Source organism: Glossina fuscipes, unplaced genomic scaffold (genome assembly GCF_014805625.2).
Source record: "Glossina fuscipes isolate IAEA_lab_2018 unplaced genomic scaffold, Yale_Gfus_2 61514, whole genome shotgun sequence".
NCBI classification, from domain to species: Eukaryota; Metazoa; Arthropoda; class Insecta; order Diptera; family Glossinidae; genus Glossina; species Glossina fuscipes.
Genome location: NW_024003726.1, coordinates 979,068 through 993,008, shown reverse-complemented (window position 1 = coordinate 993,008; position 13,941 = coordinate 979,068). Strand labels below are relative to the sequence as shown.

At 34.7% G+C, this 13,941-nt stretch overlaps 1 protein-coding gene across 2 annotated transcripts in view; it reads right to left on the bottom strand.

Annotated features, from left to right (window-relative positions):
* Nucleotides 1-9,089: 9,089 nt before the first annotated feature.
* LOC119643656 (plasma membrane calcium-transporting ATPase 1) overlaps nucleotides 9,090-13,941 on the bottom strand; it is a 192,817-nt gene continuing 187,965 nt past the window's right edge. For both annotated transcript variants that reach the window (XM_038043050.1, XM_038043051.1), the window contains one exon: nucleotides 9,090-9,243. In XM_038043050.1, the coding sequence (XP_037898978.1) occupies nucleotides 9,136-9,243 (108 nt within the window). In that variant the 3' untranslated portion in view covers nucleotides 9,090-9,135. The remainder of the gene's footprint in view (nucleotides 9,244-13,941) is intronic.

Below are 13,941 nucleotides of genomic sequence, written 5' to 3'. Positions count from 1 at the left end.
TTTCGTTCATTTCCATAATAACTACACTTCCGTTGCAGTTGGATTACTACCTAGTTGCTCTGTTTGTAAGTTGTTCAGCTGAGCTATTAGAGCAATGATTTTATATCCATAATTTCCAACAATATCCTGTTGACGTAATCGTGTAAATATTGTATTCCGTATGGTGGATATTTTTTGGAGATTTTAGTTTATCACGTAACTAACCTCAATTAGTTGAATGGAGAATTTTTTTTTGATAATTAAGTTTAATAATTCTATTGCCCCAGTCACTCTAAGTTTTTCTTTCGCATTACTTTTAAAGTATTTGTGAGTATTGTATATGATGTAAATTACCAGTATTATTATAACTGTTAATAGTTCCGCAGATGTCGACGCTTCTAGTTGTCGTATTCCGTCGGCTATAGACACGTTGTTTCTTTGGATTCGCATTTTCTCATCATAGATACGTATGTTGTTGACTGGTTTGAAGCCAGTTGCTTCTTTTAATATCTGATTTTTTCGAGTATATATGATTCTGCGGAGTTCACAAGTCTCTTTTAAGTGCTGGACGCGTCGGCTTGCTTTTCGACGTTTCGGTTCAGGTGGAGTTGGGTGGCTTTGGCGCGTTTTTGCACCTTTTTGTACTCCTCTGTAGTCACTTTTCCAGGTCCTGCAAGGGGTATAGATATGCAGGCGGTGTTGGTAGTATTAATGGTGTACTTAAGAAGATTACAATTCATTTATTTAAGATTTTATTAAATTTTTCCAAGGGAAAAAATCAAATACGCCTAAACAGAAAAACGTGTTGTGGGCTAAAGAAAACAATTGACTTGGGGCGGGCCATAAATCAAGATTGGCAGGGCGGCCAAGTTTTGCTTGACTCAGGATCGCGATAAAATAAGTAAGAGGGATGATTTTGTCTCTCAGAATTTTAATTCTTATTCACAAATTTCCAACATGGTCAATTGCACAACGTGCAAATTGGTTTCACAAAAATCGTGACGTACCTAGTTTGGTTTTTTTTCATAATGTATGTAACACCTAGACGAAACCTCCAGAAGCTCTATAAAGTATATATATGCTGGATCAGAGTGAAGTTCCGAGTTGATTCAACTATGTCTAACCATCTGTGGGGTGTTTGTTGTTCCCCTGGTCGCAAGAATTAAGATATCGAATTCAAATTTGGTAGAAATATTGGAAGTTTCTGTACGGTTGGTATAGAAAACGGATCAAATTGGTCAGAGAAGACCCGCAGTGAAGCGTAAACTAAACGCAATTACCTTTTTTTTAACAAAAATTTTTGCATTTTTTCTCGTTACTTGGAAATTATTAAAGTTAGAAAGCTACAATTTTCCACGTTTACTTTACGAAATACTCTATTTTCAATGTGCAAATATGTAACCAATCGGCCCTGCTCACACAAGGTTACGGTTAATTAAATTTTTTTTTACTTTTTTGAGGTTTCATGCTTATTTATCATAACACCAACAAGACAGGATGCTTAAAACTATTTTGTATCTTCCTCAAATGAAGATGTATTGCTGTCTTAAAATGGGTTAATTTTAACATAAATATGGTAGACACCGCGATAAATTTTTTCTTAATAATACTAGCGATCTATGCATTAAATAAAAGAACTTGGAGAGTAGAATGCGAACAGCATAGTGGTGGGTATGCATGATTCGGCTCCCGCGAATATAACTTTCTTACTTATTTTTACCTGCTATCTTACAAAAATTTGTATTCTATTTACTAAATGTATTATGGTGCCCAACATAATCCTTATGCTTCAGTAATTTAAACTATGCTCACAACAAAAAAAAAGCTTATGCGAATGTAATTTAAACTAAATCACTAAAATAAAAGTGATAGGTTATGCCTAATAATAAAAAAGTAGTATATGTGTGAATAAAATCATATAATGAATGCATTTCAACGCAATATTTTTTAACTTCAAACAAGAGCACTTGATACTATTTATGTATGGTGTTATCTAGGTTTCACTTTCGTGTTTCGACCTTTTTGGCTGTATGTATGCACAAGATGCACGAGAAACGCTTTCTCTAAATAGTCAAAAGCGGCGTAAGCAAAACAGTTCACGTTTTGCATTAGCATCGGTTTTTTGCGTTAAAATGTGTTGCTTAGAGTTGTATCTATAGAAGAAAACAGTTGTAAATTGAAAATAAAATAAATACTGAGCAAAATTGGTTACTTACAAAGAGCTGAACCCAAACAAAAACTTGTAGATTTACGAAGGAAAAGTTAACTGATTGTTTTTTATTTTTTTTTTATTTTTCACACTCGTAGACTAATTAATAATCTTAATTTACCAAGGTTTGCAAAGAATTGTGTATCATCACTATTTTCATCACATACGGTCGCTTTGCGTTAGTATTGATTGCTTTGAGTTGTTATTAATTGTTTAGTGCTGCATTTATAAAAGAAACAAGCTGTAAAATAAATTCCGAACAAAATTATAAACTTAAGAACGGCTGAATCAAAGAAAAATTTTGAATCCATTCTTTTTTCTCATTTTACTCCAGTTTTCTAATTGATATTCTTAATCCGTCAAAGCTCATAATTAATTGTCTATCATCAATCTTTCCGTACAACGTCATATACTGTTGCTATCACCTATAAAGCGCAAAGGCACTACAAATAAAAAGTTTTCACTGAAGTCAGTAAAATATTGTTAGGGAATAATCTAATAATGTTGAGAAATATATACTCATCAGTCGGGATTCTTCCTTTCCTTACATTACGCCACTTTGCAGTAAAGGAACATCGAAATTGCACGGAAGGAAATCTTGTAAAACGTAGAATCGTTCTATGAGGTACTTCAAAGCGTCTTACGTTACCCGAGAGTGTGTAAGTAAATCATTTTATAAATTTTTGAAGAACGTAAACCTAAATATATATATTGTCATATGTCAGCTTTTATCGAAAGTTTCGCGTTGGTGTACATGAAGTTAATTTCCTTTCTCAAAAATATGAATTTTTTGATTTTTCAAGGTGCTATTTTAACATTATAGAAGAGCGGACAGCCAGATACGATCTACGAAAGATGGGAAAATATGTAAATGTCAGTGCAGCCCTTCACAACGGTTGCGTGCACTATGAAGTAGGAAATCTAGAAATTTAACTGCTTCAGCTTGTAACGGCCGCGAACAAACCTTGGCTAGGGTGTCTGTCGGTCTGCGTCAACCGCAAGTATCGCAATAACGGCATGCCGTTAGACAAAATCGTGTGATTTTGTGGTACCGTTTATAAATCGCATGATCTTGCGGGATATGGTTGTTTTGTTCTTTTCCTTTTTTTTTCTTTTTTCATTAAAACAGGCAAAATCGTATGACTTTGCGGTATTCCTTTTTTGCTCTTACAAAAACAGGCAAAATCATGTGATTTTGCGGTATTCCTTTTTTTCCTTTTGCTTTTGCAAGAACAAGCAAAATCATGTGATTTTGCGGTATTCCTTTTTTTCCTTTTGCTTTTGCAAGAACAAGCAAAATCATATGATTTTGCGTGATCTTTGCATGCTTTTGTGAGAGTAGGGGCAAGCCGCTATAGAGAGCAACAGAAAGAAGAAGAGAGAAATTGAGCAGGAATGAGAAGTCTGTCTGTGTTTTATTTCTAAAATAGAAGGGAGAAAGACTTGGCCTCTGCTGAGGTGCGGACGTGTCCGCGAGCTGTGAAAGTTATTATTAACTTCAACCTTATTTAATAAATAGAAATTTAAACGTTTTGTAAGACGCAGCAGTGAATCAAAATAGCAAACAAAATATTGAAATAAAAAAGATAGAGGGATGCCTTTTGGTAGTTCGAAGAAAAGCAATTATTAACGAGAACTAATGAAAAGTAAAAAAAATAAAACCTAGAACTAATAGAAGTGCAAATAGTTCTTTCTTGTAAACTTGGTGCCATAAATTCCAAATTTATATGTTATAACCCTGCTGATAATTTGTTCGTCTCAGTAATTTAAGAAATCAGTTTCTGGGTATTTTGTAATAAAAATTAAGTACAAAATCCAAAATACCTCAAATATTGCAAAACAAAAAAAATAATCACGAAGAACGAAAAGTAATAAGCATGTGAAAGGAAAATTACTAAACCCGAAATTTGTGACCAGAAATATATGCAAGTAAAGCAAAGAAAATATGTAAAACTAATTTTATAGGAAAAGAAAACTTACCAAATCTGAAATTTGTGAACTAAAATATATGCAAATAAAGCAAAATAAACTAAAATTGCAAATCAATGACAAATATGAATGTTTCAGCTTTTAATTCAACCAAAAAGAACAGAGAGAGAAAAAAAAAAGGGGAAGAAATTTCTCCATGTTGGTATACTAATATAATTACTTTGAAAAAACATAAACTAATCAAGTTTACGAGATTTCTTTCGATTTTATCGGTTATAGCTGTTTGATCGTTTGTTAGTGTTTTATATGATTAAATAAGACCAAATTCCCTTTCATAAAACGTCAGGAATGAGCGAACAGTCTTTGTTATTTAGTGACACACATCCCAGCTGCATTTTGCTTGTACTGATTAATTAAAACGAACTTCCTACCTGTCAAATGCAGCAGCAGGCATTTTAATGAAACATAAGTAAAGTAAATTGCAATTCAACCTTAAAGAAAAGTAGAATAATTTAAACAAAGCCTACGATCCGTGCAGCGACTCTAGGGTTCCAGCGAGACCAACCCTTGTTCGGCAACGGCAACAACCTTTCGAACCATCATCAGTCGTGGATTTGAAGCAGGCAACAACCCCTTTGCTGTGAACAGGAACCGCTGAAGGAAACAGTTACCGCCGCAGACTCTACACCGGCACCAACAGCATCAGGTATTGTAAGTCATCTTAGTTCATTTAATTCCTTTTTTGTCCCCGATGTGTGGCTGAGCGCGAGCTGCCACCGCTGTAGCTGAGATGAAGGGGGTATGAATATGATGGCGCTGTAGGGAGGACCTCAGACGGTTACAGACGGACTCACGGTGGACAGACGGACGATAGACAAACGACGAGACCTTTTAATTTTTTTTTGTTGTATTCTTTGTCATGAGGCTCAGGGAGCCAAACCCCTTTCAATAAATACGCTCTACCGGCAACAAAGGGGCTAGTACCGTGACAAGCTTACTCTGACGACGGTGTCGACCTCCCAATCGAGGCGAATAAGTGAGGAAATATAAACCAGCATGTCTTCTGCACCCTCAAATTTAATTGTAATGAAATAGAAAATATTAAGAATAAATCCGCTTTCCGATGTGAAAATGCTAAAATTGTATTTTATTTATATAATGCAAAACAAGGATTGATTTGCAATTCACTTTGAACCACTACGCTCTTTTATAGATAAATTCATATGTTCATGTATTAATAAGTTATATAAAATAAAAATAAAGTGCCCATTATTTTCCCATTATTCTTTCGGTATAAATTTCGAATGACGAAATCCACACATAACGCTTACACAAAGTTTTTCAAGATACGAGTTTCATATGAGAGTTAGTTAACTAAAGGATAGATAATTAGTGCGCGTATTATGTACCTTTTGATTAACTAGTCTTCGCTTCAATCGCGTCAAAACAATCGAATAGAGTAGTTAGTAGAGGTTCAAATATGAATAATAATCAACACTCTCTTATGAACTCTAAGATATAGTCATTGTAAAATAAGAGTATAAACTTATATAGAGCATACTATAACTATTGTAACCTCTTTTCAATATAATTTTGCAAACAAAAATGGTTTTTGAAAAGAGACGTACGGCAGGGATTAAGAATTACCTAAGCTTGAGTGCTGTGTATAATAAACAATGCGGTAAAAAACATCCGTGAATCATTAAAATGAGAAAATGGGTAGAGAGTATTGTGTGCTATCAAAAATGCCGATGTTGTTCTTAGTACAAGCTTAGTTTCATAGCAAGGCTATAAGATCTATTGTTAATCGCCATTTTAAAGCCCGAACAATTAGTACATATGCATATGTGTTGTACTCCAGCGCAATCAACAATATAGCACTGAGAATTTCGAAATCCTTATACGAACAAAACTCGCCACCCAGACACGTATTTTGTATTAAGTTTTCGTAGCTCGGGAAGGTGTAGTGCATTATGAGCTGCTAGAATGAAACGGTTTTTGCAAATGTCTACCGACGTCAATTGAACAAATTGAACGATGAATTGTTGCGAAAAAGACTAGCTATAGCAGTTAACACACAAAGTCATTCTCTTGCATGACAACGCTCGGCCACACGATATAAGAGTTGTCAAGGATGAACTGTTGTAGCCCGAATGGTAAGTTCTGCTGGAAGCAGTTTACTCACCAGACATAGCGCCTCCTGACTACCACTTCTGGCTTTGCTGGCACGTGGTTTCAAAGTACTGAGAATGCTGCCAAACCAATGTCGTACACTTCGAAAACTTAAACGGATCGCCAAATGCAGATCACAAAAATAAACGACAATACTCTTTCTCGAACTAAACGTACAAACCGGAAAACTGAGGGAGACAGATACAATTTGACCGCAACCAGGCAAATGTATACCCGATAACTAAACGTTATGTCTATACTAAGGCTGCTGCGTCAACAAACCATAGATAATTAAAATATACTAGTAGCGTTTCTTATCTGCTATGCGGTAGTCTAAGCCAAACGATTAAGGTTTTACATTTTTGGGTCGGTATGATGCATACTGCCTGCGATTATGCTTTTTGGATCTGCTTGCTATGACGCTCGCCATTTATTTCGAAGTCTATTCAGCAAGTACTGCCTGAATTTTGTAAATTTTTATTCACAGCTAAAATCATGCAATCCATGACTAATTACCACCTGATATCAAGAAATAATTAGCGATAAACAAGGCTTTTGCAAACATGAATTAACAGCCTATCGTACAGAAAATTAGTGCAGAACTATTCGTCTTTCTTGCTAAAATTAGCCCGTTTCTCTAGATATGTCCAAGGCATTCACTAAGATGAAAAATGATGTTTGTTTTCGCAAACTGATTGCAGTTGATGTAGATAATAATTTCACTGGGTTTGTATCGGTGCTTTTTAGGTAACCATTGTATATAAGGGTTGCAATTGGCGAGCTGAATTGTAAAATAAAATTCCATTAAGGAAATACCATATTCTGTTACTTTTACTTTCTTTTATCCTGTTTATGAACAGCTCTCTCTGCTTGGCTGAATCATTTATTTATCTGCAGACAACAAGAGTTTTGATTTCTTGTTCTCTTCCAATAAGAGACCATTCGATACCAAATTACATAATGAAGGTAGCATTATAAGTGACATACTTTATGAATAATTCACCAAAATATCTCCATGTGCTTGGGCGAGCAAACTAAACATTACCGCCAACGAAAAAGTGAGTCCATCCATATAAAGTAACACATTGAATATTTAAGCCAACAAACGTCCGCCTGAGTAGCCGGGCAGTAAAAGAGTCTTTACTAACAACTTAATGGTCGTCGGTTTAAATCGCAAATTCGATAGAATTTTTAATAAAGCCAATAGTCTAGGATCCTTGTACTTTAAGTCTTACGTTTAATGCCTGACTAAATTAATAGTAAAAACAATAATAATAATAATAGCAGAGCCGATAGCCTGTGTTGCTAGTGCTCAATGTCTTTTTTTTAGTCTAAGAATTCAATTCATTAGTCTAAAATTAAAATAATAATAATAATAATAATAATAGCAATAATAACAATAAGTCAAAAAACTAGTCTTACTCAATAAGAAATATAGATTATATAATAATATAAATTTTACACGTTGTAACGAGTCTTCTTCGGCAGGGTATACTCAGCCAATCCAGGACTCTTTCCAAGAATATTTATAGAATAAAATGTACTTGGACCTTCGGGTTTGTTCTTAGTTTCTATTTATTTATTTACGGGGAGATTATAATATTCAAGCGAATTTTAAGAGATGTAGGAGGAAAAAACCAGCGTGGTGATCCGACCTTAACGTTTTAGTACTTCTTATTCGTTCCCGATTATTATTGTACTTAATCTTTCAAATTACCATACCGCGACTTTCTGTAAAGAGAAGAGCACGCCGCGAGTGTCATAGCAACCAACCTGGGCCTACAGGGCCCCACTTCAGATCCTAACCGATTCACCTCGCAAGACTTGAGTGTTCATTGGTTATTCAGGGATGACGGCGAAGCCACACCTGTCATTCCATATCCGTAATAGTCAATAGTCCTAGTATTTGTTCAAGGATGACGGCGAAGCCACACCTGTCATCCCCTATCCGTAACGGTCAATAGTTCTACTATTCGTTCAGGGATGACGGCGAAACTACACCTGTCATCCCTTATCCGTAGTGATCAATAGTCCTATTATTCGTTCAGGGATGATGGCGAAGCCACATCTGTCATCCCCTATACGTAATGGTCAATAGTCCTATCATTCATTCAAGGATGACGGCGGAGCCACCCCTGTCATCCCCTATCCGTGATGTCACAAGAAAAACCTATCAGTACAAATTTACTAGTTAAGTCCGTGATCACTTACCCTTGGCTGCTAAGACACAACTGAAAGGTGCGACACGCTCTTTTATAGTCGCAACCACCACCGCTGTTCCGGTACATGTATGTTCTAGACTGTACTTGCTTACAAATGTATGGCGATGATATTCTTATACATCTAATGTTACGTATGCTATCTTAGGTTTGATCGAACATCGTCGTTCACAGCTACCACTGCTTCTCTTACTTGTATAAAAATGCTTCTTAAAAATATATCTTAACGTTAATACTACAACTCGTATGATCTTGTTGTGAGTGCCGATCATAGCTATCTTGTTTCTTTTTTTTTCCTATCGCTATGCTTGTTTGCTATCACTCTGTCTGTTTTCTTGATATTGCTAAAGGATGCTACCCCAGACACCAAATCGTACGATTCGGTGACCGTTATGTATGTGGGTACAATTTGTTTACTTAGGCAAAGATTTTTATATTTCTATGATATGTGTACATTTATACATTTTTCTATATTTGGGTTTATACATTTGAATACATTTTTATATGTGATCTACCATATATACATTTATACATATTGTTTATATGTGTTCGACTATATATACATTTTGTTTATATGTGTTCTACTATACATACATTTTGTTTACATGTGTTTTACCATGTGAACATTTATGCATTTTGCATTATGCAAACCAAACTGACTACTTGGGGTCCTGTATCGAGATGCTTCGTTCTCTTCGATCGTCTCCCACTTTTGTAAGACGTATGTAATAGGCACTGTAGTAAAAAAAATTAAAGAAAAAAAAAAAGAAAGTAGTCATTTGTCAGAGAAAAATAAAGAAAAAATTTGAGTTTTTCTGGGGCGAAAAGAAACAAAATTTGGGGAGTTGAGGGATTGTATCTTTCTAACGAACAGCTATGTGCGCACTGGAAGTGATTATAAACTCAGTTTTGATTTGTCAGTTTTTGGAGATTTTCAAATTTGGTTTTTTCTTTATATTTTTAAAGAGAACTATCATTTCATTAATATTTTTTTTTTCAAATGGAAAGAAAAAAAGGAAAAATAACAGAAACTTCTTGCTAAAAAAAAACTACAAAAAGTGAACATTTATATAGCTATATTGTGAATAAATCTATATTACGAATTTCGACCCTAACAAGTTATAATTCAAAAGCAGAAAATACACAAAAAATTCGAATTCTGTACAGTTGGTTCACTCACGCATTAGTAATTGAAATAATTGCGTGGCTCTTAGGATCAATTTTTTACCAATCATCCCTAAGGCGTTGAAAATATTCATCTTCCAAGCGGTTACGTGTCTCATCGAATCAATAAACGACAATTTTTTTTATAATTTTTTTTTTTTTAAATTTGTACTCTGATAAGAAATCAGCGATGCGCATCGATGAGGTTGTTCAATTTGGTAAGTTTCTTTTGATTTGTTAAATTAAGTTAATCTAAATTTTCTTTTTGCGAATAACATCTTCTATTATAAATCTGATTATTCATTGTTAAGTGATGTTTTTTAGAAATAATTTTTATATCCTATAAATTATAATTGATTTACTTCCTCTTTAAAGAAAAAAAAGGAAAAAAAAGAAACATAAATGTCCTTGAATTGTAAAACTTCTTTTTAGATTTTAAATTAGTTACATTATATTTAATTTAAATAATTTCGTTTTTTATTTCTCCTTCTTTATTCTTTTTTTTTTTGAAAAAAGAGAAAAAATGTATTATTATTAAAAGCATTGAATAGCTGATGAGGGAAAGGCAGTATTGATAGGGCATAGTATTGTATTTATCCAGGAAAAAATTTCAAAATTAAAAGTAAGCATGTTTTTTTTAAAATAATGAAACATTTGTAGTGTAACAAATAAATTATCATGAAACTAACTACACTTTTTTTTTACCCATCCCACCCAACGACCCAGGCCGGAAAACATGCGACAGGTTCATGATTTAAATAAAAATAATATCAAATACGTTACACATACGATTAACGACTAATTAATAATTAATAAAAAATATAATATTTATTCTATTCATCGCAAGCACATTATATTTTACATCGCTGACACAACCGATCTCACATTCCTTTCTGTGGATGAGATCTCTAATGCGATTCGTTGTTTCGAGAACCGTGACGCGATTGCACCAATCAGCATCATAGTAGCCAATTAATTTACTACAATTAGGTCAAAACAACAGATATTCGTAGGGTCTTTTAAATACCTCGCACTCATTTTTGACGTCACAAAATCCAACTAATATTAAAATATTGTTATAAAATTAGCTTTTCTAAGATAGAGTTCGCATCACTGGATCGCGGATATTTTGGTCAAGAGAAATGCACTTCAAAGTTCTTTTATTTACAATTATATTCCTTAAAATTTAGGATTATTCACAATTTATTTTTGGCAATACTTTCGACTGCTCAATTCAAAATACTTTTTCTACTAATTCTGCCTTTTGTAAATATTCTATCTATATACATTTTTACAGGCGTATTACTATACCTAAATTCATGACTTCATTTTTAATCCGTTAACCTATTTTTTCCTAATCGTTTTCATCGGCCGGCAGCTGCATTTTTAGGGATTTCATTATTTAATTAGCTGGTATGAACTGGATTTGGGGCTTCCGTAACAGAACGTTTATCAACATAATTTCGGATGTATTTTAGGTCATAAAAAAATAAAATTTTGCAATTGCAATATGTGTCCCTAATTTTGCTGATTAACTTTTGTTGTTAATCCGCATTTTTTCGTGCTAACCCACTTATGCACTTAAATATTCTGCATTGATAATTATCCAATGATTTCTATTCAATTTTTTTTGTCATACCTTTCTATTTTAAGTTGGCCATAAAAGCTTTCATTTTTATCAGTTAAAAAACACTGTTATTACACCTATGAAGATAGACCTTCCTTTCCTTCTTTTAATCTGCCGGGCAGTGATTGACGTTGTTCTTCCCTAGCACCGCATTCAACTAGGTAGGAGTTACCATATTTAAGCTTTGTGAGAACGCTACAAAGCGATCTTGACAAACTTCGCAATTCTAGGTGCATAGTGCGGAACTATCCTACATCCTACCAAACTACATATTTCTTGCCATAAAAAATTTTTGATGGGAGATATTCATCTAATACGACGTGCGTAATTCAGGTATACCACCTCTATATTTTCCAACGTCTACCGCAGGCCACAGGTTAATCTCAACAGAAAATACCGGAGAAAGCAAAACAGCAAAACTATTGCCTCCCACTCAACAGAAACTACGCAGACTATTGTTTAAAGAACTCGAATGTTTAAGAGAACTCGAATGTGATGGGATCAAACAAGCCAAAGAAAGCGTGGACATAAATAACAACACTGCCAACAATCAAATAGTCACATTAACAGTAACAGAAGAGGTCCTCTCCTTTTTATTGCATGAAAAACTTTGCTCCCCATGTTTTGTAGTATTCCTCATCATTATAAAGCCTATGTAGACGAACACACTGGCCGATTAATGCGATACGAGCGATAACGAGCGCGCCGATACTCCCTTAACATATATGTGCTAAGCACCACCAATATTTTTTTCTTCCCATAACAGCAGAACTATTGTCTAAAATAAATGTTGTATATTGGAACTTTAAAAAAAAGCTTAAAAAAATACAGAATCTTGCTTAAACGGGAATTTAAATTCTTTAAACTTCTTGTACAACAAAAATTCCTCGTTTATAAAAGATCTGAGTATCAAATTAAAGCATATCGTAGAATATTGCCGAAATTTCCCAAAAAAAAAAGAAAATTAGCCAAACACTAGACAATTACATAACACAAGACCTGAAAAATCCCAATACAATGACAGATTTTCATATAAAATTTACCACAGAAGTAACACGTGAATTCAAAGGAGATCGCAAAGAATTAGCTGAATAGGGTCAGGCAAGAAAGAAACTTCAGAAAGAACAAAAGTTCATGTACCGAGCCAACCTTTCCACTTATGTTTTTTTGCCATTTCTACGTCGGAAGCCCGCCCCTGCAATCTTTACACAACTCAAAAAACTACTCAGAAGCAACAAACACAAAATAAAAACATTATTACAAACCAAAAAAAAATTTTCCATTACTGCCTGTCGGGACGAACCTTCAAACACTCTCTGTGAATTAAATACAGTATAGATAAAAAGCTTACCTTCCTCCATTTCACAAGTTAAAAAAGAAACAGTAACCACACTTATCGCTATCCGTTTTTAAGCGAGGTATACCTGGCTAGTGCCGCTGACCGCACAGAGAAAAAAAGTTGGAATATAAAGGAAAATATACGTTATACCAAAAGTACTTTGTTTGTAATGTTGGTTAATAATCGTCTCATTCGTTCGTTTCACTCTTTTGTCCGTTAGTTTGCTTATACCTATCTCTTTGTCCGTTAATTCAATGTCTATAACTAAACACACTCATACCTCCTACACTTTTTCACCAAGCCATATTTTCTGGAATCCCCACTGTAAGATGGGGCTATATCCATTTTGTTTTTTTTTTGCAAAATTTTCGTACCACCCAAAAGGAAACTTCAGAAATGCAAAAAATTATATATTCTTGTTCAATGTAAAATTCTGAATTGATTAAGCCATGCCTGTCCGTCTGTATAGTGGGTGCGGTTGCAGGTACAGAGGCGTTCTAACAAATGATTGCTGTCGCTCCAATGGGCAGACTAGACCTCAGTTTAGGGGCATAGTCATGGATGATAGCTCACACAGCGTACACCCAAGCATCCCAAATCCTGGAAGCTGCGCGTCGAAGGGTCGATGCCGGAGAAATTAAAACTATAGTTAAGAGTAGTCTGCAAGATTTTTTACCATTCGTGTTAGCAGCACCCAGCATAACTATCGCTAACTCATGTAGGCAAAATTAATTATCAGTTACCATTACCTAGAAGGCGTAGTCGATGATTTCACCTTAGGCATAAATTTTCTCTCCAAAGCACCGGCAACATTAGTCACCGGAAAATGGTAATACAATTTGGCAACATCGAGCAACGACGCAAAGATCCATTGTCAGACATGTTCTACGATACCGTAACCAAAGCGAATTGTGACATTAATAGCGTGATAGATCAAGCTTCAATCTCCGTAGTTAAAAAGAAACACGACGCTTTCATCAAACAAGCTCCAACTAAAACAAGAGACAACACTTCCCCCACCAGCATAAATTTGCCGAAAGAGTATCGAACTAACAGAATTCATCAAACACCGCGCGAAGACGTTACAGATAGGTTCAAACCCAGGGTACACCAAGAGGAGCTTTCTCTCTCCAGGTCAGACTTAACTTCAAACCCGTGTCCCAAAAATACTTAGTACCACCCTGACAAAAGCTCAGATACAGCGCAAGAATCGGTCCCAGATAACGGAAAGTACTTAGAAACAGAATTTGAGGCTGTTGATAGTATGCGCGGTACAAACAATATAAGAAGTGACCAAATAAGA